The sequence below is a fragment of the Ceratotherium simum genome, chromosome 29 (assembly GCF_057802395.1).
Source record: "Ceratotherium simum simum isolate JZ-2026a chromosome 29, ASM5780239v1, whole genome shotgun sequence".
Classification (NCBI taxonomy): Eukaryota; Metazoa; Chordata; class Mammalia; order Perissodactyla; family Rhinocerotidae; genus Ceratotherium; species Ceratotherium simum.
In genome coordinates this window covers 40,691,032-40,718,517 of record NC_141928.1, presented here as the reverse complement: position 1 = coordinate 40,718,517, position 27,486 = coordinate 40,691,032, and the positions used below count along the sequence as shown (strand labels likewise).

At 38.0% G+C, this 27,486-nt stretch overlaps 1 protein-coding gene across 2 annotated transcripts in view; it reads left to right on the top strand.

Moving 5' to 3' along the window:
• UNC13B (unc-13 homolog B) overlaps nt 1-27,486 on the top strand; it is a 250,615-nt gene that overhangs the window by 28,067 nt on the left and 195,062 nt on the right. For both annotated transcript variants that reach the window (XM_014797472.2, XM_004443252.3), the window contains exons 2-3: nt 20,817-20,846; nt 24,357-24,456. In XM_014797472.2, the coding sequence (XP_014652958.2) occupies nt 20,817-20,846; nt 24,357-24,456 (130 nt within the window). The remainder of the gene's footprint in view (nt 1-20,816; nt 20,847-24,356; nt 24,457-27,486) is intronic.

The window sequence follows — 27,486 nt, the reverse complement described above, 5'->3', positions numbered from 1 at the left end:
TTCTTTTTTTTAAAAATTTTTTGTTTATTGCAGTAACATTGGTTTATGACATTGTAAAAATTTCAGGTGTACATCATTGTACTTCTATTTCTGCATAGATTACATCATGTTCACCACCAAAATACTAATTACAACCCATCACCACACACATGTACCGAATTATCCCTTTCACCCTACTCCCTCCCCCCTTCCCCTCTGGTAACGACCAATTCAATCTCTGTCCCTATGTGTTTGTTTATTGTTGTTATTATCTACTACTTAATGAAGGAAATCATACGATATTTGACCTTCTCCCTCTGACTTATTTCGCTTTGCATAATACCCTCAATGTCCATCCATGTTGTCACAAATGGCTGGATTTCATCATTTCTTATGGCTGAGTAGTATTCCATTGTGTATATATACCACAGCTTCTTTATCCATTCGTCCCTTGATGGGCACTTAGATTGCTTCCAAGTCTTGGCTATTGTGAATAACGCTGCAGTGAACACAGGGGTGCATGTACCTTTACAAATTGGTGTTTTCCATAGGCAGTACGCTCTTCGACATCGGTCTTAGCAACATCTTTTCAAACACCACATCTGACCGGGCAAGAGAAACAATAGAAAAAATAAACAAATGGGACTAGATCAAACTAAAAAGCTTCTGCACAGCAAAGGAAACCATCAACAAAACGAAAAGACAACCTAACAATTGGGAGAAGATATTTGCAAACCATACATCTGATAAGGGCTTAATCTCCAAAATATATAAAGAACTCATGCATCTCAACAACAAAAAAACTACCAACCCAATTAAAAAATGGGCAAAAGACCTGAACAGACATTTCTCCAAAGAAGATATACAGATGGCCAATAGACACATGAAAAGATGTTCAAAATCACTAACTATCAGGGAAATGCAAATCAAAACTACAATGAGATATCACCTCATGCCCGTCAGAATGGCTATAATTAACAAGACAGGAAACAACATGTGTTGGAGAGGATGTGGAGAGAAGGGAACTCTCATACACTGCTGGTGGGAGTGCAAACTGGTGCAGCCACTATGGAAAACAGTATGGAGATTCCTCAAAAAATCAACGATAGAACTACCATATGATCCAGCTATTCCACTGTTGGGTATTTATCCAAAGAACTTGAAAACACCAATTTGTTTTTTTTTTTTTTTTTTAAGCTTTCTTTGTTTTATTAAAGGATCTCTTTTTTTTTTTTTTAAGTTTTTGTTTATTGCAGTAACATTGGTTTATAACATTGCAAAAATTTCAGGTGTACATCATTGTACTTCTATTTCTGCATGGACTACATCATGTTCACCACCAAAATACTAATTACAACCTATCACCACACACATGTACCGAATTATCCCTTTCACCCTACTCCCTCCCCCCTTCCCCTCTGGTAACCACCAATCCAATCTCTGTCCCTATGTGTTTGTTTATTGTTGTTATTATCTACTACTTAATGAAGGAAATCATACGGTATTTGGCCTTCTCCCTCTGACTTATTTCACTTTGCATTATACCCTCAATGTCCATCCATGTTGTCACAAATGGCTGGATTTCGTCATTTCTTATGGCTGAGTAGTATTCCATTGTGTATATATACCACAGCTTCTTTATCCATTCGTCCCTTGATGGGCACTTAGGTTGCTTCCAAGTCTTGGCTATTGTGAATAAGGCTGCAATGAACACAGGGGTGCATGTACCTTTGCAAATTGGTGTTTTCAAGTTCTGTGGATAAATACCCAACAGTGGAATAGCTGGATCATATGGTAGTTCTATCGTTGATTTTTTGAGGAATCTCCATACTGTTTTCCATAGTGGCTGCACCAGTTTGCACTCCCACCAGCAGTGTATGAGAGTTCCCTTCTCTCCACATCCTCTCCAACACATGTTGTTTCCTGTCTTGTTAATTATAGCCATTCTGACAGGCGTGAGGTGATATCTCATTGTAGTTTTGATTTGCATTTCCCTGATAGTTAATGATGTTGAACATCTTTTCATGTGCCTGTTGGCCATCTGTATATCTTCTTTGGAGAAATGTCTGTTCGGGTCTTTTGCCCATTTTTTAATTGGGTTGTTAGTTTTTTGTTGTTGAGATGCATGAGTTCTTTATATATTTTGGAGATTAAGCCCTTATCAGATGTATGGTTTGCAAATATCTTCTCCCGATTGTTAGGTTGTCTTTTCGTTTTGTTGATCGTTTCCTTTGGTGTGCAGAAGCTTTTTAGTTTGATGTAGTCCCATCTGTTTATTTTTTCTATTGTTTCTCTTGCCCGGTGAGACATGGTGCTTGAAAATATGTTGCTAAGACCAATGTCGAAGAGCGTACTGCCTATGTTTTCTTCTAGAAGTTTCATAGTTTCACGTCTTACATTCAAGTCTTTAATCCATGTTGAGTTAATTTTTGTGTATGGTGTAAGGTAATGGTCTACTTTCATTTTTTTGCATGTGGCTGTCCAGTTTTCCCAACACCATTTGTTGAAGAGACTTTCCTTTCTCCATTGTATGTTCTTGGCTCCTTTGTTGAAAATTAGCTGCCCATAGATGTGGGGGTTTATTTCTGGGCTTTTGCTTCTATTCCATTGATCTGTGTGTCTGTTTTTGTGCCAGTACCATGCTGTTTTGGTTACTATAGCTTTGTAGTATATTTTGAAATCAGGGAGTGTGATACCTCCAGCTTTGTTCTTTTTTCTTGGGATTCCTTTAGCAATTGGGGTCTTTCGTTGTTCCATATAAATTTTAGGATTCTTTGTTCTATTTCTATGAAAAAAGTTGTTGGAACTGAGATAGGGATTGCATTGAATCTGTAGATTGCTTTAGGAAGTATGGACATCTTAACTATGTTAATTCTTCCAATCCGAGAGCATGGAATATCTTTCTATTTCTTTGTGTCATCTTCAATTTCTTTCAGCAATGTTTTATAGTTTTCAGTGTACAGATCTTTCACCTCTTTGGTTAAGTTTATTACTAGGTATTTTATTCTTTTTGTTGCATTTGTAAATGGGATTGTATTCTTAATTTCTCTTTCTGCTACTTTGTTGTTATTGTATAGAAATGTTTATCTGATTTTTCTTTTTTTTTTTTTTTTTTTGGTGAGGAAGATCAGCCCTGAGCTAACATCTGATGCCAATCCTCCTCTTTTTTCTGAGGAAGCTTGGCCCTGAGCTAACATCTGTGCCCATCTTCCACTACTTTATATGGGACGCCGCCACAGCATGGCTCGACAAGCAGTGCGTCGGTGCGCACCCAGGATCCAAACCGGCGAACCCTGGGCTGCCGCAGCGGAGCGCACGCACTTAAACACTTGCGCCACTGGGCCGGCCCTGAAATGTATCTGATTTTTGTATGTTGATTTTGTATCCTGCAACTTTACTGTATTCATTTATTACTTCTAAAAGTTTCTTGGTGGATGCTTTAGGATATTCTATGTATAAAACATGTCATCTGTAAGTAGTGACAGTTTCACTTCTTCCTTTCCAATTTGGACGCCTTTTATTTGTTTTTCTTGCCTGATTGCTCTGGCTAGAACTTCCAATACTATGTTAAATAGGAGTGGTGAGAGTGGGCATCCTTGTCTGGTTCCTGTTCTTAGAAGGATAGCTGTCAGTTTTTCACCATGGAGGATGATATTAGCTGTGGGTTTCTCATATATGGCCTTTATTATGTTGAGGTACTTCTATACCTATTTTATTCAGAGTTTTTATCATAAATGGATGCTGTATCTTGTCAAATGCTTTCTCTGCATCTATTGAGATGATCATGTGATTTTTATTCTTCATTTTGTTGATGTGGTGTATCATGTTGATTGATTTGCAGATGTTGAATCATCCCTGCATCCCTGGAATAAATCCCACCTGATCATGGTGTATAATCTTTTTAATGTATTGTTGTATGCGATTTGCTAGTATTTTGTTGAGGATGTTTGCATTGGTGTTCATCAGTGATATTGGCCTGTAATTTTCTTTTTTTGTGTTGTCCTTTTCTGACTTTGGTGTCAGGGTAATGTGGGCTTCATAGAATGAGTTAGGGAGCTTCCCCCCCACCTCAATTTTTTGGAAGAGTTTGAGAGGGGTAGGTATTAAGTCCTCTTTGCATTGTCTGGTAGAATTCCCCAGGGAAGCCGTCTGGTCCTGGACTTTTATTCTTGGGGAGGTTTTTGATTCCTGTTTCGATCTCCTTACTGGTGATTGGTCTATTCAAATTGTCTATTTCTTCTTGATCCAGTTTTGGAAGGTTGTATGAGTCTAAGAATTTATCCATTTCTTCCAGATTGTCTAATTTGTTGGCATATAGCCTTTCATAGTATTCTCTTATAATCTTTTGTATTTCTGGGGTGTCCGTTGTAATTTCTCCTCTTTCATTTCTGATTTTACCTCTTTGCGTTTTCTCTTTTTCTTGGTGAGTCTAGCTAAAGGTTTGTCAATTTTGTTTATTTTTTCTTTTTTTTTTTGTGAGGAAGATCAGCCCTCAGCTGACATCCATGCTAATCCTCCTCTTTTTGCTGAGGAAGACCAGCTCTGAGCTAATATCTATTGCCAATCCTCCTCCTCTTTTTTTCCCCCCAAAGCCCTGGTAGCTAGTTGTCCATCATAGTTGCACATCCTTCTAGTTGCTGTATGTGGGACGCGGCCTCAGCATGGCCGGAGCAGCAGTGCGTCGGTGTGTGCCCGGGATCCGAACATGGGCTGCCAGTAGCGGAGCGTGCACACTTAACCGCTAAGCCACGTGGCCAGGCCTGTTTAGCTTTTCAAAGAACCAGCTCTTGGTTTTATTAATTTGTTCTATCATTTTTTTAGTCTCTATTTCATTTATTTCTGCTCATTTTTTTTTTTTTTTTAATTTACTTATTTATTTATTTCCCCCTCAAAGACCCAGTAGATAGTTGTATGTCATAGCTGCACATCCTTCTAGTTGCTGTATGTGGGACACGGCCTCAGCATGGCCGGAGAAGCGGTTCCTCGGTGCGCGCCCGGGATCCGAACCCGGGCCGCCAGCAGCAGAGTGAGCGCACTTAACCGCTTAGCCACGGGGCCGGCCCTCTGCTCTGATTTTTATTATTTCCCTTCTTCTACTGATTTTGGCCTTTGTTTGTTCTTCTTTTTCCAATTCCTTTAGGTGCGTTGTTATATTGTTTATTTGAGATTTTTCTTTTTTCTTGAGATAGGCCTGTATTGCTATAAACTTCCCTCTTAGAACCGCTTTTGCTATATCCCATAAATTCTGGCATGTCGTACTTTCATTTCCATTTGTCTCCAGGCATTTTTCTTTTTATTTCTCCTTTGATTTCTTCATTGACCCATTCATTGTTCAATAGCATTTTGTTTAATCTTACATGTTTGTGGCTTTTCTGATTTTCTTCCTATAGTTGATTTCTAGTTTCATACCGTTGTGGTCAGAAAAGGTGCTTGGTATTATTTCATTCTTAAATTTATGGAGACTTGTTTTGTGGCCTAATATGTGATCCATCCTGGAGAATGTTCCATGTGCATTTGAAAAGAACATGTATTCTTCGGTTTTTGGATGGAATGTTGTGTATATTTTTACTAGGTCCATCTGTTCTAGTGTGTCATTTAAGGCCAATGTTTCCTTATTGATCTTCTGTTTGGATGATCTATCCGTTGGTGTAAGTGGAGTGTTAAAGTCCCCTACTATTATTGTGTTACTGTCTATTTCTGTTTTTACGTCTGTTAATAATTGCTTTATATATTTAGGTGCTCCTACGTTGGGTGCATAGATATTTACCAGTGTTATATCTTCCTGTTGGATTGTTTCCTTGATCATTATGTAGTGCTTTTCTTTGTCTCTTGTTACAGTTTTTGTTTTAAAGTCTATTTTGTCTGACCTGAGTATTGCTACCCCAGCTTTCTTTTCATTGCCATTAGCCTTGAGCATCTTTTTCCATCCCTTCACTTTCAGTTTGTGAGTGTCTTTAGGTCTGAAGTGTGTCTCTTGTATGCAGCATATATATGGGTCTTGTTTTTTTATCCAGTCAGCCACCCTATGCCTTTTAATTGGAGCATTTAGTCCATTGACATTTAAAGTAGCTAATCATAAGTATGTACTTACTTCCATTTTTTAACTTTTTTTCTCGGTGTTTTAGTAGTCCTTCTCTGTACCTTTCTTCTTTTCTTGCTCTCTTATTTGTGGTTTGATGGCTTTCTTTAGTATTATGTTTTTGTTCCTTTCTGTTAGTTTTTTGTTTATTTATTATAGGTTTCTGATTTGTGATTACCATGGGGTCCATATACGGTAACCTCTGTATATAGGAATCTATATTATGTTCATGGTCTCTTTATTTTGACCTCTGTATGAAAGCTCTACTCTTTAACTCCCCTACTTCCACATTTTATGTTTTTCATATCCTATGTAACCTCTTTTTTGTGCATTTGTATCCATTACCCTTTTATCATGGAAATAGATAATTTTTTCTATTTGTGATCTTCTCTTTTCCCCTTAAATAAGTCCCTTTAGCATTTCTTGTAGTACTGGTTTCTTGGTGACAAATTCCTGTAATTTTTGCTTGTCCTGGAAACTTTTTATCTGTCCTTCCACTTTGAATGATAACCTTGCCAGGTAGAGTATTCTTGGCTGTAGCTGTTTTACTTTTAGTACTTTAAGTATATTGTACCACTCTCTTCTAGCCTGTAAGGTTTCTGCTGGAAAGTCAGCTGATAGCCTTATGGGGTTTCCTTTATATGTAACTTGTCTTTCTCTTGCCGCTTTTAGGATTCTCTCTTTCCTTTAATTCTGGACATTTTAATTATGATGCGTCTTGGTGTGGGCCTCTTTGGGTTTATCTTGTTTGGTGTGCTCCCTGTGCTTCTTGTACCTGGATGTCTGTTTCCTTCCTTAGGTTAGGGAAGTTTTCATCTATTATTTTGTGAAATAGATTCTCTGCCCCTTTGTCTCGCTCTTCTCCTTCCGAGACACCTATAACATGGATGTTAGTGTGCTTGATGTTGTCCCAGAGGTCCCTTAGATTGTCCTCACTCTTTTTAATTCTTTTTTCTTTTACCTTTTCAGCTTGGGTGATTTCTCCTAGTCTTTCGTCCAACTCGCAGATCCGTTCTTCTGTATCCTCTACTCTGCTTTTGAGTCCCTCTAGTGAATTTTTCATTATCAGTATTGTATTCTTCATTTCTGATTGGTTATTTTTTATATCTTCCATTTCTTTTTGACGTTCTCACTGACTTCATCCATTCTTCTCCCAAGATCACTGAGCATCCTTAACACTCTTTGTTTGAACTCTCTGTCAGGTATGTTGCTCATTTATGTTTCACTTAGTTCCTTTTCTGGGGTTTTGTCATCTTCTCTTACTTGGAACATATTTCTTTGCCTCCTCATTTTGCCTCTTTCCCTGTGCTTGTGTTTGTGCATTAGGTAGGTCAGCTATGTGTCCTGCTCTTGGAGAGGTGACCTTACATAAGTGATACCTTATGAGGCCTGGCAGGGTGCTTCCCTCAGTTGTGAATGTTCCAGGAGTGACCCCTATGTGGGCTACGTGTGTCCTTCTGTTGTGGCGTGGTTGCTCTCCCTGTAGGTGCCTAGGGAGGCTGAGCTATGCTTCTGGCCAGCTGTTGTAATGCTCAGCTGCTTGTAGTTGTTGTGGGCCCTTTAGTCTCTTTATCAGGTGTGGGGGCCCCCAACACAATTGGCTGCAAGTTCTAATAGCTCATTTGTGTTGCAGTGTTTCTTTTAAGTGAGTAGGCCCCCAGCTTGGCAGGTTGTTAGGCTCAGGGGCTTACAATTGATATAAGCCTCCAGCCTTTAGGTCTCTTGTCAGCTCTCTGAAGATTTTTGCTGTGTGGGGCTGGCCTCAGGCACGGGAGCACCCAATTGTTTCAGGCTTTGGAAGGTGGGGCAAACCCCCTATGTGGGTCTTTGAGAAGCACAAGTCTTCTGCAGCTGATAAGCCCCGCAGCCCACAGGTCCACACACACAGTGAGCAGAGTCCTACCCCGTGTGCACACCCTGATCTCCTGACGTGGACCCAGTCTCTCCAAGGGGGGAGCCTCATACAGTCTACCTCCACCCCACACTCTCCACCCGCTCCTTGCACACGCCCTGCCCCACAGAGGTGGACCCACTCGCCCAGCTGTGGGGAATCCAGGCAGCTCACTTAGCAGGCCCACAAGTTGCTCCAGGGCTTGTTGTTGTGTGGGGCCAGTCCCTAGGGTGGGCTGCCTGCCCTGGCTGAGCTGGATTAAATCGGTGCTTTAGTGGGTGGGGCAGTGTCTGGGCTAGCAGACCCCTGGGAATACCCCAATGGCATCTGCCATTGTCTGTGTCAGCATGCTCACACCAGGCCACAACACTGGCCGCCGCCAGTGTCTCAGTCCCTGGGGAGATCTCACCTCTCACCAAGATGCACTTAGAGCCTATCAGGTGAGTCTCTTTTCACCAAAGCACTGTGCACCTTTGTTTCTGTTGATTTTAGGTTGCTTTCTGAAATAGATGAATTTCTGCCTTGGCCCTTTAAAAGCCGGCGTTAATTTCTTTGTGGACCAGCTTTTCTGGGCGTACTCCACAATGTTTTAGGAGCAAGGAAAGTCTCGATTGTGCTGGGTCCAAAAAATGTCTATAGCGGGGGCGCTCCCTGGCTCAGGGCCCCGCTCCTCCAGTTTCGGCTGTGTGCCGTTGGGCTGCTCCCGGGCGGCCGTGAAGCGCTGTGGCTTGTGAAGGTGGCGTTTTTTCTCTCCAGAAGGGAATTTCTGCCTCTTCCACCTCAATTAGGATTGTCATTTGTTGCAGGAGTTCCTCTTATCCAGTTTTCAGTTCTCTCTCAGGGGTAATTTTTCCACGAGTAGTTGTAAATTGGCTGTGTCCGTGGGAGGAGCTGAGTTCAGAGTCTGCCTGCACCACCATCTTGACTTTTCCCCTTGGGTATGAAGTTAGTTTTTTTTGAAGGTAAGACACAGTGTATCTTCTCTTATTTCTTCTTTTATTTGTAAGGAACCTGGGACAAATGCTTTGCCTGTGTGTTTTCTCTTTAGCCTTGACTTCCAGGGTTTTCATGTTGCCTGGAGTCTTAAAGAGCCTGAGTGTGTTCAGTCATGACTGTTTCTTCCCACACATTTTGCTTTTCTCCCACTTGTTTTTTACACATAGTAGTAGAGTGGAATTAGATGGTAAGGAGGGACTGTGTGCTGTAGCTGGAGCCCCTCCCAGCTTTGACTGTACTACTTTTAAATTACCTTCATAATTAGATAGATATCACGTTTGTTGATTAATCTGTTTTTTTTTAACAATTTGAGAAAATACTTGATAGTGTAGAGCCCTACTGTGTAATGCTTTCTTACTTTAAATATATATGTTTAATGTTTTTCAAACGTGGAACTTTTCAGACTTTCAAATTCATATCTGCCTGTTTTATTGGGGTAGCAGTACTTATATTAGACAGAATAGACTTTAAAACAAAAAACTGGGGGCCAGCCCAGTGGTGTAGTGGTTAAGCTTGTGTGCTCCACTTCAATGGCCCTGGGTTCGCAGATTCAGATCCCAGGTGTGGACCTACACACTGTTCATCAAGCCGTGCTGTGGTGGTGTCCCACATACAAAATAGAGGAAGATTGGCACAGATGTTAGCTCAGGGACGATCTCCTCAAGCAAAAAGAGGAAAATTTGCATAGATGTTACCTCAGGGATGATGTTCCCCAAGCAAAAAGAGGAAGATTGGCAACAGATGTTAGCTCAGGGCCAGTCTTCCTCATCAAAAAACAAACAAACATACAAAAGTCCCAAAACTGTAACAAGAAACAGAGAAGGGCACTACATAATGATAATGGGAACAGTCCACCGAGAGGATATAACACTTGTGAATATCCATGCACCCAAGATAGGAGCACCTAAACATATAAAGCTATTATTAACAGACATAAAAGGAGAAAGAGACAGTAACACAGTAATACTAGGGTGCTTTAACACTCCACTTACATCAGTGGCTGTATCATCCAAACAGAAGATCAATAAGGAAACATTGGCCTTAAATGATACAATAGACCAGATGGACTTAGTAGATATATACAGAACATTTCATCCCCAAACTGCAGAATACACATTCTTTTTGCATGCACATGGAATATTTTCCAGGATAGATCACATGTTAGGCCACAAAACAAATCTCAATAAATATAAGAAGATCGAAATAACACCAAGCATTTTTTCTGACCACAGCAGTATGAAACCAGAAATCAACTACACAAGGAAAATTGGAAAAGCCACAAATATGTGAAGATTAAACAAAGTGCTACTGAACAATGATTTGATCAATGAAGAAATTAAAGGAGAAATCAAAAAATACCTGGAGACAAATGAAAATGAAAATACGACATGGCAAGATTTATGGGATACAGTAAAAGCAGTTCTAAGAGGGAAGTTTGTAGCAATTCAGGTCTACCTCAACAAACAAGAAAAATTTAGAAACAATCTAACAATGTACCTAAAGGAACTGGAAAAAGAAGAACAAACAAAGTCCAAAATCAGTAGAAGGAGAGAAATAATAAAAATTAGAGCAGAAATAAATGTAATAGAGACTAAAAAAAAATAGAAAAAATCAGTGAAATGAGCTGGTTCTTTGAAAAGATAAACAAAATTGACAAACCTGTAGCCAGACTCAGCAAGAAAAAAAAAGAGAAGGCTCAAATAAAAAAAAAATAATCAGAAATGAAACAGGAGAAATTACAACAGGCACCTCAGAAATACAAAAGATTATAAGAGAATACCATGAAAAGCTATATGCCAACAAATTAGATAATCTAGAAGAAATGGATAAACTTTTAGAATCATATGACCTTCCAAAACTGAATCAAGAAGAAATAGAGAATTTGAGTAGACCAATCACCAGTAAGGAGATTAAAAGAGTAATCAAAAACCTCCCCAGGAATAAAAGTCCAGGTCCAGACGGCTTCTCTGATGAATTCTACCAAACATTCAAAGAAGACTTAATACCTGTCCTTCTCAAACTCTTCCAAAAAATTGAAGAGGAGAGGAAGCTTCCTAACTCATTCTACGACGCCAAGATTACCCTGATACCAAAACCAGACAAGGACAACACAAAAAATGAAAGTTACAGGCCAATATCACTGATGAACGTTGGTGCAAAAATCCTCAACAAAATACTAGCAAATCTGATACAACAATACATTAAAAAGATCAAATACCATGATCAGGTGGGATTTATTCCAGGGATGCAGGGGTGTTTCAGCATCCACAAATCAATCAACGTGATACACCATATTGATAAAATGAAGAATAAAAATCACATGATCATCTCAAAAGATGCAGAGAAAGCATTTGACAAGATACAACATCCATTTATGATAAAAACTGTGAATAAGATGGGTATAGAAGGAAAATACTTCAACATAATAAAGGCTATATATGCTAAACCCAGAGTTAATATCTTATTCAATGGAGAAAAACTGAAAGCTATCCCTCTAAGAACAGGGACCAGACAAGGATGCCTACTTTCACCACTTAACATAGTATTGCAGGTCCTAACCAGAGAATCAGGCAAGAAAAAGAAATAAAAGGGATCCAAATTGGAAAGGAAGAAATGAAACTGTCAATATTTGTAGATGACTTGATTTTATATATAGAAAACCCAAAAGAATTCACCAAAAATCTTTTAGAAATAATAAATGAATATGGTAAAGTTGCGGGATACAAAAATCAGATAAACATTTCTATACACTAAGGATGAAGTAGTAGAAAGAGTAATGAAGAATACAATCCCATTTACAATTGCAACAAAAAGAATAGAATACCTAGGAATAAATTTAACCAAAGAGGAGAAAGACCTGTACGCTGAGAAATATAAAACATTGTTGTGGGCTGGCCCCGTGGCTTAGCGGTTAAGTGCGCGCGCTCCACTGCTGGCGGCCCGGGTTCTGATCCCGGGCGCGCACCGACACACCGCTTGTCCAGCCATGCTGAGGCCGCATCCCGCATACAGCAACTAGAAGGATGTGCGGCTATGACGTACAACTATCTACTGGGACTTTGGGGGGAAAAAAAAACTGTTGAAAGAAATTGAAGACGACGCAAAGAAATGGAAAGATATTCTGTGCTCTTAGATTCGAACAATAAACATAGTTAAAATGTCCATAATTCCTAAAGCAATCTACAGATTTAATGCAATCCCTATCAAAGTACCAATGACATTTTTCACAGAAATAGAACAAGGAATCCTAAAATTTATGTGGAACAACAAAAGACTCCAAATAGCCAAAGGAATCCTGAGAAAGAAGAACGAAGCTGGAGGCATCACATTCCCTGATTTCAAAATATTCTACAAACTATAGTAAGCAAAACAGCATGGTACTGGCACAAAAACAGACACAGATCAATGGAACAGAATCGAGAGCCCAGAAATAAACCCACACATCTATGGACGGCTAATTTTCGACAAGGGAGCCAAGAACATACAGTGGAGAAAGGACAGTCTTTTCAATAAATGGTGTTGGGGGGCTGGCCTGGTGGTATAGTGGTTAAGTTTGCGCCCTCTGCTTCCACCATCATCAACTTTTGTCTGGATTATTGGAGTAATTAGTCTGTTTCCCCTCTTGTTCCCTGCAATTCATCTCACAGAGAAGCCAGAGTGATTTTTAAAGTGTAATAAAATCATATCCCTGGGGCTGGCCCACTCGCGCAGCAGTTAAGTGTGCATGCTCCGCTTCGGCGGCCCGGGGTTCACAGGTTCAGATCCCGGGTGCGCACTGATGCACCGCTTGTCAAGCCATGCTGTGGCGCCATCGCATATAAAGTAGAGGAAGATGGGCACAGATGTTAGCCCAGGGGCAGTCTTCCTCAGCAAAAAAGGGGAGGATTGGCATTGGATGTTAGCTCAGGGCTGATCTTCCTTACAAAAAAAAAAAACCGTAATTCATATCCCTCTCTTGTTTAAAACTCTAAATGTTTCACAATACATTAGAATAAAATCCAGGGGCCAGCCCGGTGACGTAGTGGTTAATTTCGCATGCTCTGCTTCAGCAGCCTGGGGCTTGCAGTTTTGGGTCCCGGGCAGGGACCTACTCACCATTTATCAAGCCATGCTGTGGCAGGTGTCCCACATGTAAAGTAGAGGAAGATGGGCACGGATGTTAGCTCAGGGCCGACCTTCCTCAGCAAAAAAGGAGGATTGGCAACAGATGTTAGCTCAGGGCTGATCTTCCTCACCAAAACAAAAAAAAAACTTAGGAATAGAATTACCATAGGATCCAGCTGTTCCACTGCTGGACATTTATCCAAAGAACATGAAAACACGAATATGCACCCCTGTGTTCATAGTGGCATTATTCACAATAACCAAGACTTGGAAACAACCTAAATGCTCATGAAGGGATGAATGGATAAAGAAGATGTGTATATACACAATGGAATATTACTCAGCCATAAAAAAAGATGAATTTTTGCTATTTGCGCCAACATGGATTCACCTTGAGGGTATTATGCTAAGTGAAATAGGTCTGAGGGAGAAAGTCAAATAATGTATGATCTCACTCATAAATAGAAGATAAAAAACAACAACAAACAAATACTTAGATACACAGATTAGATTGGTTCTTACTAGAGGTGAATTGGGGAGGGAGGAGAGCGAAAGGGGTGACTTGGAACGTGTATGGTGATGGATTGTAATTGGTCTTTGTGTGATGAACATGATGTAATCTACACAGAAATCAAATTATAATGATGTACATCTGAAATTTATATAGTGTTATGAAACAATATTACCTCAATAAAAAAAATCTGCTTGTTTTAATAAGTGAACAATATAAAGGTATATAAGGATTTAAAAACTTTTAAAAACCTGATAACCTTACATTTGTCCCCATCTCATTTGCTGAGGTAACTAATGTTAACAGCCCACTTGGTATGTATCTTTGCATACCTTTCTTCCTATTCATAACAAATATACAAGCGTATATACTCTATAATACGTTTTTTTGTTTCCTTTTCAAAATAACAGCTTTTTTGAGATGTAATTCACATAGCATACAGTTTATCCATTTAAAGTGTACAGTCCAGTGTTTTTTGGTATATTCAGAGTTCTGCAGACATCACTACAATCAATTCTAGAACATTATGATCACCCCAAAAATTAACCCACTACCCATTAGCAGTCACTCCCCATTTTATTGCAATCTTTCCAGCCCTGGGCAACCACTAATCTACTTTCTGTCTTTATAGAGTTACTTATTCTGGACATTTCATGTAAATAGAATCATACAATATAATTATCTTTTGTGGCTGGCTTCTTTCATGTAGCATAATGTTTTTGAGGTTTGTCCAAGTTGTAGCTTTTATCAATACTTTGTCCCTTTTTATGGCCAATATTCCATTGATTGGATATACCACATTTTGTTTATCCATTCATCTTTTAATGGATGTTTGTGTTGTTTTCACTTTTATATGTTATCATGAATAATGCTGCTAGAAACATTCATGTACAAACTTTTGTGTATACCTTTTTTAAAATTGAGGTAAAATTCTTGCAACGTACAATTAAGTATTTTATTTTTTTTTTTAGATGGTAGTGTCATTTATTTATTTATTTTTAATTGAGGTTACATTGATTTATAACATTATGTAAACTTCAGGTATACATCATTATATTTTGACTTCCGTATAGACTACATCGTGCTCACCACCATAAGTCTAGTTGCCACCTGTCAGCGTACACATTTTAGTATATTTACAATGTTGTGCAATCACCACTGCTCTCTAGTTTTAAAACTTTTTCCTCATCCTTGAAAAATACCCCATACTCATTAAATAATTGCTCCCTTCCCCCTCACTCCCTTGTAACCACTAATCTGCTTTCTGTCTCTATAGATTTTCCAATCCTGGATATATCATATAAAAGGAATCATACAGTATCCAGTCCTTTGTGACTGACTTCTTTCACTTAGGGTAATGTTTTCAAGCTTCATCCATGTTGTAGCATATAACAGTATTTCATTCTTTTTTATGACTGAATTATATTCCACTGTGTTGATATACCACATTTTATTTACCTGTTCATCAGTTCATGGACATTTGGGTTGTTTCCTCCTTTTGGATATTATGAGTACTGCTGCTTTATACATTTGTATACATGTTTCTGTGTGGACATATGTTTTCATTTCTCTTAGGTATTTACTTAGGAGTAGAATTGCTCCTAGGAGCCAAATGGTACCTCTGTGTTTAACGTTTTGAGGACCATGAACTGTTTTTTCAAAGTTGTCCATATCATTGTACATTTCTATCAGCAGTGTATGTGGGTTCCAGTTTCTCTGTATCCAAGCCAACAGTTGTTATTATTCTCTTTTTGATTCTAGCCGTCCTAGTGAGTGTGAAATGATATCGCTTTTGTGAATACCAATTTTGATGTACATTTTCGTTTTAAGTACATTTCCCTAATGAATAATGATATTACACATCTTTTCATGTGTAATATCATTATTTGTATATCTTCTTTGGATAAATATCTCTTCAGATCCTTCACCCATTTTTTAATTGAGTTGTAAAAATTCTTTATATATTCTAGATACAAAACCTTTATCAGATATATGCTTTGCAACTATTTTCTCCCATTCTGTGTGTTATCTATTCACTTTCTTAATAGTGTCCTTTGGTGTGAAAAATTTTTAATTTTAATGAAGTATAGTTTACTTTTTATTTTGTTGCTTGTGCTTTAGGTGTTGTATATAAGAAACTTAGCTAATCTAAGGTCACAGAGATTTACATCTATGTTGTTTCCTAAGAGTTTTTATAGTTTTAGCTCTTACAGTTAGGTCTTTGATCTATTTTGAGTTAATTTTTATATATGGTGTGAAGTTTTTGGTTTATTTTTACATAATAGAATTATATTATGCAAAGTATATTATATAATTTTACTTGAAAGTACATCCTGGATATCTCTACCCGTCAGTAGATTTCTATGTACTTTTTAAAGTCTGTGGATAAAAGTAGGTGTTACTTTCCAATTTGTAAACTTCCCATTCTAGAACAATACCACCTATGAGTCCACCCCTAGTCACCCTGCCCGCTGCTAATTGCTTCACACTCTGTTCAGAGCAAAACTCTATACCTGTTGCTTTCAGGCTGTAGTCTACTTTCCATTTTAATATGGCATTCATCCACTTTGTGTCAACTAGTACCCTGCCTGGAGTGTTCAGTGATGCCTTAGTATTCATATAGTTACATGCTACTGGGAAGGCACACTCTAAACAGACCTGCCCTTTCATATTAACCATTCATACTCTTTAGACTATTACTCTGATGGTTTCAAGGGAATACTTTTGTGTATTTGTGTTAGGCAATCAACAGGTGCCAACATTGAGATAACACAAGGGTTGGAATTATCTGACAAGAATTTTGAAACTGCCATTATAAAAATGCGTCGGTCAACAATTATGAACACTTGGAATAAATGAATAGCTAGAAAATCTCAGTAAAGAAATAGAAGATATAAAAAAGAACCAAGTAAAAATTTTAGAACTAAAAAACGCAATAACCAAAATAAAAAACTCAGTGCATGAGCTCCATAGCAGAATGGAGAGGACAGAGGAAAGATTCAGTGAACTTGAAGATAGGATAATAGAAATTACTCAATTTGAACAAAAGAGAGAAAATAGACTGGAAAAAAAATGAAGAGAACCTCCGAGACCTGTAGGATAATAACAAAAGATCTGACATTCATGTCATCAGAATCTCGGGAGAGAAGAAAGAGGATAGGGATGAAAAAGTATTCAAAGAAATAATGCCTGAAAGCTTCTCACATTTGGCAAAAGGCATAAACCTACAGATTTAAGAAGCTGAGCAAACATCCAACTGGATAAACCCCAAGAAATCCACACCAAAACACATTATGATCAAACTTCTGTAAACAAAGGCAACAATATTGAAAGCAGCAAGAGAGAAATGATATTATAGGGTAAAAATAATTTGAATGATACTAGTATCTCATGAGAAACCATGGAGCCCAGAAGGAGGTGGCACAACATTTTTCAGATGCTGAAAGAAAAACACAGCTCACAATTCCATATCCAGTGAAAATATCTTTTAGGAATGAAGGAGAAATCAAGATGTTCTCAGAAGAAGGAAAACTAATAGAACTACTTAAGGATGGCTTAAGGAATTTCTTGAAACAGAAAGAAAATGATAAAAGAAGAAATCTCAGGACATCAGGAAGGAAAAATGATGGAAAGAGAAAAAATATGGGTAAATATAATAGACTTTCCGTCTCTTGAGTTTCTAAATTATGTTCAACAATTGAAGTATTGTTCTATGTGGCTCTTATCTTTGTAGAGGAAATATTTAAGATGGTTATATTATAAATGGAGGAAGAATAAAGTGACTTAAGAGAGATACAGCGGCTATACTTCACTTGAACTGGTAAAATGTTGACATCTGTGGACTGTGATATACATGTAAAATGTGATACCTAGAGTAACCACTAAAAAATCTATACAAAGTGATACACTAAAAAATACTATAGATAAGTTAAAATGGAATTCTAAAAAAATATTTAAGTAACTCACAGGAAGGCAGGAAAAAGAAAACTGAGAACAAACAGAAAACAAAAAGTAAAATGGCAGACTTAAGACCTAACATTTTAATAATTATATTAAATGTGAATCATCTAAGAACACCAATTAAAGACAGCATTTGGCAGAGTGGATATAAAAACATAACCCAACTATATGTTAATACATACAACAACTTGGATGGACTTGAAGGGCATTATACTGAGTGGAAAAAAACAATCTCAAAAGATCACATTCTGTATGAACCTATATAGCATTTTCAAAATGACAAAATTATGGAGACAGAACAGATTAGTGGTTGCCAGGGGTTAGTGATGATGAGGGAGGGGGTAAGTATGACTACAAAGTGGTAGCATGAGGGAGATCTTTGTGGCGATGGAATATTTCTCTACCTTCACTGGAGTGCCCACATGTGATAAATGGCATAGAACCACATACACACGTTGTACCAATGTTAGTTTCCTGGTTTTGATATTGTACTGTAGTTTTGTAAGATTTAACTCTTGGGGGGAACTGGGTGAAGAGTACATGGGACCTCTTTGTATTATTTTTGCAACTCTCTGTAAATCTATAATTATTTCAAAATAAAAAGTTAAACCTATAGCAGGGGCCGGCCCGGTGGCGCAAGCGGTTAACTTGTGAACCTGCGAACCCCAGGCCGCAGAAGTGAAGTGCGCGCACTTAACCGCTGCGCCACGGGGCCGCCCCGAGTTTTTTTTTTTTTCTCTAGCTTTATTGAGGTATAATTTCCATACTATAACATTCATCAACATTAAGTCTGTTCTTTGAATTTGATGAATAAATGTAGTTAAGTAAACTTCACCACAGTCGAGACACAGAACAATCCCATCACCCCACAAAGTTTCCTTATGTTTCTTTGTGCTGCTGTGCCTTCTGTGGGGGTTTGCCTTTTCCAGCATGTCCTGTAAATGGAATCATACAGTATGTAGTCTTGTATCTAGCTTCTTTCACTTCACAAAGTCTGCTTCTCAGATTCATCTTTGTTGTTCCAATTTCATTTGTATTGCTGAGTAGTATACCATTGTACAGAGATGCCACAGTTTGTTTATCCATTTACCAGTTGATCAAGACATTTGGGTTCTTTCTAGTTTTTGGCTATTATGAATAAAGTTGTTATCAGCATTCATGTACAAGTATTTGTGTGGACATAAGTTTTTATTTCTCTGGGGTAAATACTTAGAAGGCTAATTGCTGGAACATATAATAACTGAATGTTTAATTTTGTAAGAAACTGCCAAGCTGTTGCCCAAAGTGGTTGTACCATTTTGCTTTCTCACCAGCAATGTATGTGAGTTCTAGTCACTCAGCATCCTCACTAACACTTGGTATTGTCAGATTTTTAAATTTTAGATAATCTAATAGGTATATAGTGGTATCTCATTATGGTTTTGATTAACATCTTCCTGATGACTGATGATGTTGAACATCTTTTCATGTGCTTACCTGCCATCTGTATATTCTTTGGTGAAGTGTCTGTTCAAATCTTTTGTCCAATTTTAAAATGTAGGTTCTTTGTTTTCTTAATATTGAGTTTTGAGATTTCTTATAGTCTTTTATCAGTCTTATCAGATATGTTTTGCAAATATTTCCTCCCAATCTATGGCTTGCCTTTTTAACAGTGTCTTTTGAGGAACATGTGTTTTAAATTCTAAGTTTGATTTGTCCATTTTTTAACTATAAATTTTATGCTTTTTGTATCCAAGTTAAGAAATCTTTGCCTAACCCAAAGTCACTAAGATTTTCTCCTGTGTTTTCTTCTAGGTGTTTTATAGTTTTAGCCCTTACATTTAGTTCTCTTCATGATTCATTTCAAGTTAAGTTTTGCATATGCTGTGAGTAAGGATAGTATATATATATTTTATATTTATGTAATTATATAATATAGTATGTTTATATATATTTCTGTTTTATTCCATTGAGCTATGTCTGTTTTTATGCCAGTGCCACACTGTCTTGATTACTGTAGCTTCACAGTAAGTTTTGAATTAAATGAAATTAATGAAGAATATTTGGGAAGAGGAATTGACATGCGACTACAAGAGGCAGTCCAGTTGGAGACATACTTTGATTCAGTTAAAAAAAAATTTTTAGCACTCAGTGCTGCCTGAAAATGGAGAGGACTTTGTGAAAGGTACTGAATCACCTATCTCTTGGAAGTGTTAAGCAGGGCTTGGATGTGAGCTAAGGTGAAGCTTTCAGTTGTAACACAGGACAAGGAGAATGGGAGATCTGTACCCTTAAGAATCTTTTCAGGCATTTTGTCTGGGAATTTCCTTTTATCTTTTTCCGCCTGTGGTACTTAGCCCTAACGTTCATTGGTAGAAATATTTGATACATATTTGGTGCTTTCTGGAATTTAGCAGTTTCCCTTCATGTGTGGTCTGTGACCTTTCCTAGGAGCTGGCATGCTGCAGTCCCAGTGTGGGATTTTTTCTAGTGCAGTTCTCCACTGACGTTTTGGAATAGTGCTCTTTGTGATTATTTGGACAGGAGCTCCTCTTGATATTTACTTATTCCCAGAAAGAAATTACTTCTCACTGTAGTTTAAAACCTATTGTCTAGATCTGGCCTATTATGCTCTTCTTTTGACATGAATGAAATAGAGGGAGTTTCTATGATGGGTTTTATTTATTTATTTATTTATTTATTTTTAAAGATTTTATTTATTCAGTTTTTTCCCCCCAAAGCCCCAGTAGATAGTTGTACGTCATAGGTTCACATCCTTCTAGTTGCTGTATGTGGGACTCGGCCTCACGTTGGACGGAGAAGTGGTGCCTCGGGGCGCTCCCGGGATCCGAACCCGGGCCGCCAGCATCAGAGCGCGCGCACTTAACCGCTAAGCCACGGGGCCGGCCCTATGATGGGTTTTAAATAAGGAACATATGTAACTTAAATCTTAGAAAGATCTCTGACGTGGAATTAGTTGCTTCTCATATGTAACTTAAACCTTAGAAAGATCTCTGACGTGGAATTAGTTGCTTCTCATAGGAGTAACTTAGCTCCCTCTACCTCCTTGTCAGGAGGCTGTAAGAGATTTCTGTGTTGAGTGTGAGATTAGACCGGATGACTTTTAAGGGCCCTTCTAACTCTCTGCCTTCAAGCTTTGATCAGAAGTCCTAGCTTTTTTTCTCTTCTAAAGACTTAGACTTAAAAATTTAGTCCTAACTCTAACCTTGACACATAGTAGGTGCTCAACAAATGTTGGTTAAAAATTTAATTTGCAAAAATTCTTCATGGTGTCCTTTTTTTTTTTCCTGTTTCAGTTAAAAGAGCCAAATTCCAGGGTTCACCAGGTAAGGCCAGCCTTTAATTATTATGTCCTATCCCTCCCTGCTTGCTGTGATTTAAAAGCAGTCTTAAAAAATCAATTTCATTTAATTCATTGATTAAATTAATTGAATTCACTAAATTAATTCATTAAATTATTAGTTAAAAAAAATCAATATAAGGAGATGTTGGTGAAGGGTGCAGAGTTTCAATTATGCAAGGTGAATAATTTCTGGACATCTAATGTACAGCAGTGTGTCTATAGTTAACAAGTATTGTATACTTGAAATTTGCTAAGAGGGTAGATTTTAAGTGTTCTCAACACATACACAAAAATGGTAGCTATGTGAGGTGGTGATGAATATGTTAATGAATGTTAATGAATGACGAATATGTTAATTAGCTTGACTGTGGTGATTATGTCACAGTGTATACATACATCAAATCAAGTTGTACACCTTAAATATATACAATTTTGAATTGTCAATTATACCTCAGTAAAGCTGGAAGAAAATCAGTGCTGTTGTAAAACATTAAAGAAGTCTATATCTGTCTAGTGAAAAGTTAAAGTCCCCTTACCTCTTGGCCAACTCAGTTCTACTTCTCAGAAATAACTATTTTGAGGTTTTTATATACCTTTTCAAATTTTCTGTGTATATGCCTGTGTAGACTACTGGATCAGCTACACATAACTTTTTGCAACCTGCTTTTTTTCCAGCAATACATCATGAAAGTCTTGTGTGTGTATATATACATATATCTGGTTCTTTCTTTTAAAGTGTTGTACAGAATTTTGTTGTAGAGATGTACCCTAGGTCCCTGGTTGGTGAGTATTTAGGTTGTTTACAATTTTTTGCTATTATAAGCAATAAATGTTCTTGTGCATTTATTATTGCCTGCTTTTGCAAATGTATCTGTACACTAGAGTGAAAAAGTAGAATTGCTGGGCCACTATTTAAAAAAAATTTGGTAGCTGCTGCCAACTTGTTCTACTGAAAGTTTTTGCTAGATTATACTCAGACCGAAAGTATATGAGTGTTTATTTTCCCAAATCCTTGTCAGCATCAGATAATATGAAACTTTAATCTTTGCCTAGCTGAGGGTAAAAAATGGTATCTCTTTATTTTAATACACATTTCCTTAATTGTGAATGTCACATTACTCTGGTTACTGCTGGGGAAAAGGGAGAGTACTGGGAATTACTGGAAAAACATGAACATGCTTGGGAACCAGGGAATATCTGAAAAACTGAACCTGGCCTGCAACAGAAACTAAAGCAGTTTCTGAGCCTACTGCTCTCTCCGCTGGCTCTGGGTTAGGACTTCTCTTCTTTCTGAGACTCTGCTCTGTTCTCCTTTCTCTTCCAGCTGGTTTTCTATGCTTACCTGTCTTGCATACACTCCATAATCATATCGCCAATGGAGTTTATATGCCTCTCCTTTGAGCTTCATTATCAACCACCAATTGTCACTATTTCTCTATTTTCCCTTTTTAAAATTGTTATGAGAGGTTTGGGGATTCGATCGGAGACGTAAAAGAAACTTTTCATTCCAAACAAATGGACTGAAGGTATATTTTATTACATAGAGGATAGTAAAGGCGATAGTTTGCAAACAGATCCAAATAGGTCAAATAATAAGAGGCAAAAAACATCAGCTCGACTGGAAAGGGAAAACATCCACATCGGCTGAGATAGCAGCAGATCCGAATAGGTCATATAATAAGAGGGAAAAACATCAGATCGATCGGAAAGGGAAACACCAGATCGACTGAAGGGAAATGACACAAATCAACCAGAAAGAGAAACACCAGGTTGACCGAAAGAGAACACATCAGATCAATTACTTCACAATAAATCAGTTATTCACAACATCCACGCCCCACTGCTGGGAGAGTCCTGTCAGTCGACACAGCTGGGCAAGGCGTCCCTTCCACAGGTGGAACTCTCACCAGGTCTCAGTCTCCAGCAGTTTATATAAGCAGTTACAGAGTTTACAGAGCGAGCATCTAGTGTTCCCATGCACAAATGGTTATCAGTGGTGTACGTGCATTGAGCGCCTTGGCTAACGTCCCAGCCCAGTAATTGTGTACGTGCATTGTTCTCTTTGGTTATCGTCTTAGCCCGGCACAGATGGCCAGTCCATCCCGTGCTATGACGCTCCAAGAGCCTTGAAATGTTATAACTTGCAACTTTCTCCATGGGAGAAGGGCCAGTTCCCATCACGCAGAAAGCAGCTTTTATATTTCTTTTTGTCCTGGTGGCTGTAGGACAATGAAGCGGCCAAACATGGCTGTACTTAGACAGACAAAAATCTTTTGAGAGGAAATCGTATTGGTCTCAGCTTTTGGCCAGCCCATGGACTGGCTGCTCTTGGGTGGCATCTGCCCCTGGTCTGGTCAGCTGGGGTTGGATGTGGGTAGTGGAGTGCAAAATCGTATGATAGAAAATGTAGCTCGGTGGTATATTCCACTGGTACTTCTGGATATGGATGGGGATTCCCTCACGTGGGTGGGCTTGTGTCCTTATATATCATTAGTATAATTGTGGTAAACTTTCCATGTCTAAGTATAAAACTACATAATTTTTAATGATACTTAAGGGAAAGATTTATCTTCTGCTAGAAGTGCATGACAGGGCCCATTTTCTTCCATCTCGAAAATGAGGGTAATCATTTTAAGCAATCTTTACCAATTTGATTAGTCAAAAAATATAGTCTTCTTTTTTTCATTTTATAAAATTATGATTAATTTCTTACATAGAGAAGTGAACTCTCAATTCAGTGCCCCTAATCATGGCTAATGCCAAGTGTGCTGTGTTGAGCAATAGGTCAGATTTCTGAGTTTTGAGTTCCAGACCACCTACCTTTGTTTAGTCCTCAACGTACAGTCTCAGCTTAGAGAATTTCCTTTTCCCAAATCTGTGATGTTTCTTATAACTGAATAGGTTAGGCTTGAAATCCATTTCCTTTATGAGAGTTTTTCCTTAGTTCTTGTCCCTATCAACAGCTAGAGATAACCCTTTCCTCTTCTGCAATCCTTTATCACTTTTTCTCTTTCTCTTATGGTACTTATTTCTGTCTACATTTTATTAAATTTACATATCTTTCCTACTAGATCAGGTTAGTTTTTTTCAAGCTGCAGGTGAGCTATAAAATCAATTTAGTTAGTTATGATTAACATTTTAATAGATTAAATTAGAATAGGAAATATCAATGTATTACTTCTTGTATTTCATAAAGCTTTTGTTTTAGTTTATATGTGTGTGTATGTGTCTCTACTGGGTCAAATATAAAATATATTTCTTAAATTTACAAAACACTGTTACAGATTATACTTTAGAACGTAGTATGTGTTTTATAATTTTTTGCAACTCCACAATGCTTAGAATGATGCTATATTGTACAATATATATATTCCATTTTTTATTCTACATGTAATGCTTTAATTTGGATATTATTTAATTCCAGGGGCTTTGTGAGATTGGGTAACAATCTAAACACTATGTATTACCTCTTCGTTTTGCGCTTTTTTCAAAGATAAATTTAACACATACGTGACCCTGAAAGTGCAGAATGTGAAGAGCACAACGGTAGCAGTTCGTGGTGATCAACCTTCCTGGGAACAAGATTTTATGTTGTAAGTACTTTGTAGTAGCAGCATGCCTACTATATATATATTTTTTTTTGTGAGGAAGATCAGCCCTGAGCTAACATCCATGCTAATCCTCCTCTTTTTGCTGAGGAAGACCGGCTCCTAGCTAACATCTATTGCCAATCCACCTTCTTTTTTGCCCCAAAGCCCCAGTAGATAGTTGTATGTCATAGTTGCACATCCTTCTAGTTGCCATACGTGGGACGCGGCCTCAGCATGGCCAGAGAAGCGGTGTGTCGGTGCGCGCCCAGGATCCGAACCCGGGCCGCCAGTAGCAGAGCGCGCGCACTTAACCGCTAAGCCACAGGGCCGGCCCGCCTACAATATTTGATACTCTTCCCAAGGCAGTCACATTGGATTAAACAATTAGAGGCTGAAGATTTTTGTCTATGTCTAAGACTTATAAAATATGTTAAATATTTTAAAACATTTTAATATATTAACAAGTTATAGTATTCTTTTTGAAAACTACAGTTATAGGACAAGTAAAGTGTGTGGTAGGTGAAATATATGGGCAGTTTTTTTCTCTTGTGGATTTGTTCTTAGAGATGAATTATGAATGCGAGTAACCTCCCAATTAATTTATGTAGGTGGAAATACTACCTAGTCAGATTTTCCCAGTGGTCAGAATTAGGATATAGTACAGCATACCTAGCAAGATATGAAACATAACTTAATCTTTCTTTGATTCTCAGAAGGCTCGTTGAAGGAATGTGGTTATGCATGTGAGAGACTGTGTGTCTGTGTGTACCCAAGTTATTTGCTTTAGAGGATAAATATTTCTATGACTATAATCCTTTTGCATTATGGAGTAAAATGTCCTACATTCATCTCATTAATAAAAATGAGTGAACGTTAGTAGAATTTCTTATGTATAACACAAAATTTAGTCTATTATGATTGTGAGTTATGGCTTTGAAAACTTGGTGTTTCTTTTTATTTCCCCTCTTAAATTTCAGGATTTTTTCCCCCTGCTCTAGAAAAGGGGAGAAAAGTGTAGAATTTCATTTTTAAGGACTAGGCAAATCACTTAGCTTCTCTGAGTGCCAGTTTCCTTATCTGTAAAGTTCTACTTTTCTTACAAGGTTATGCTTGTTTTTTGGGAAGGTGGGCGCAAGGGAATCAAGCAAGAAAATGTATTAAAATTGCTGTGAAATTTGAGATTGAAGTGAAGTTGCTTTGCAAGTTTTATAGTGCATCTCAGAGAGACATAGGGATGATTATTATATTTATGGGAAAGTATTCCAATCCTCCAGGCTTTTAATATATTGCTTCTTATTGTATCATTTAGGAAACTTTGTTATAATAATTATTATTATATTGTTATAATAACTATTGTGAGGACTTGGGCTAAGACAATAGCAGAAGGGATAGGAGAAAAGGATGGATAGAAGATGTTAAGGAGATAGAACCAAAATTTGTCTTGAATGATGGGGTGAGCAGTGTGCCACTTACCAGGATAGAGGATAGTAGAAGATCAGTTATGGACAAGCTTATGTTTGAGATTCTTACAGGACACATAGGAGGAGAGGTACAGAAGATAGTTAGAAACCTGATACTGGCACTCAGGGAAGAAGTCTGGGTTGGAGAAATATTTTGGTCACCTGAAGCCATAGGCACAGATGAGAAAGCTTAGGGAGAGAGTGTATAGGGTGAGAATAGGGCCTGGGGTAGAAACTGGAGGTCACCAGCATTTAGGGGGGCAAAGGGATCTAAGAAGGAGTGAACAGAGAGGTCGAAGGAGAGACAGGAGATAGTAGTGTCCTGGAAGCTGAGGGAGAACTGGGGCTTCAAAAAGAAAGAGGCCAATGGTGTCACATTTCTCACTGATTGTCTCTCTCTCAAGATTATACACCTCATTCATTCCCTATCTCTATTATAGCAACGTGAGAATGAGACTGCTTATTCCTTTTTTTACACATATGGTGTGCAAAGTCAGCTATGAACAGTTTGTTCAAGTCTCTTCCTGTACCACTGTGTTAGCCGTACCCCAGTCCTGGCTATGGTGTATAAAACTAGCAATCCTACTTTCTTCCACCTTCTAGTTGGCCGTGATAATCACTTACTGTGATAACTGTTCCCAGCATGTGAAAAATAGTGACCTGCAGCCTCTCATCAGCGTAGCCAGCTTTATTCTTATGTGTTTATTTTGCAGTTTCCCGTAGCACAAAGCCTTTCAACCCTGCTGTGATATGTGTGAATTTCCTGTCTCCCACCTTGAGATACTGTGTGAATTTTGCCCTCTTCCCCTTTACACATGGGTTTTATTAGCTACTTTCTCTACCTTTCTGCACCTATTCCTTATTTCTCCTACCCTGTTCTTTTGTCACTGGCAACTCCACTGCTAGTCTCTTATCTCCCTTTCTCCTTTTTCCTTCTCCCTGATGTATTATGTGGCAGTATCTAATATTCACTTTGATATTTCTCATTATTTATCTTTAATATTTCTGTATCTTATTTCCAGGACTAGATTGTTCATTTCTTAAGGGCAAGGAGGGCATCTTCACTTATTATTGTGAATTTGCCTAGCCTAGGATCTTGTACACGCATATGCACATATACTGTTGATTAACAGAGAAAAGAAACTTTGCTAGAGCTCCGGGGATGAGGCATAAACAGAACTCTCAGACATCTTTAGTTGGGTCTGTGAGCAAATGTAGATAAGAGCCTTCTTGTAGAAAATATCCTTATTGTTTGGATGTTACTCCCAGAGTTCCTTGAAAAACAGATTTTCTTCTTTATCTGTCCAAGTCAAGCTGGCTTGACCTCTGGCTATTTCTTTTATATATTGACTTGAGATGCTATTTAGGAGTTGCTTTGGGAATATTATGTATGTATCCTCAAGCAGTTTTTCTTTTCCAGATTTAAAAGATTTGGGATTGTTACATATATTTTCCAAGGCTAATTGATTAATTGGACTGTGTGACAAAAAGCTTAGTTTCCCCACTGTGATACCCTGACTTAGTGGCTGGGTTTAGTCACTTAGTTTGTGGCTTTGAACAGCTCTCCAGATAG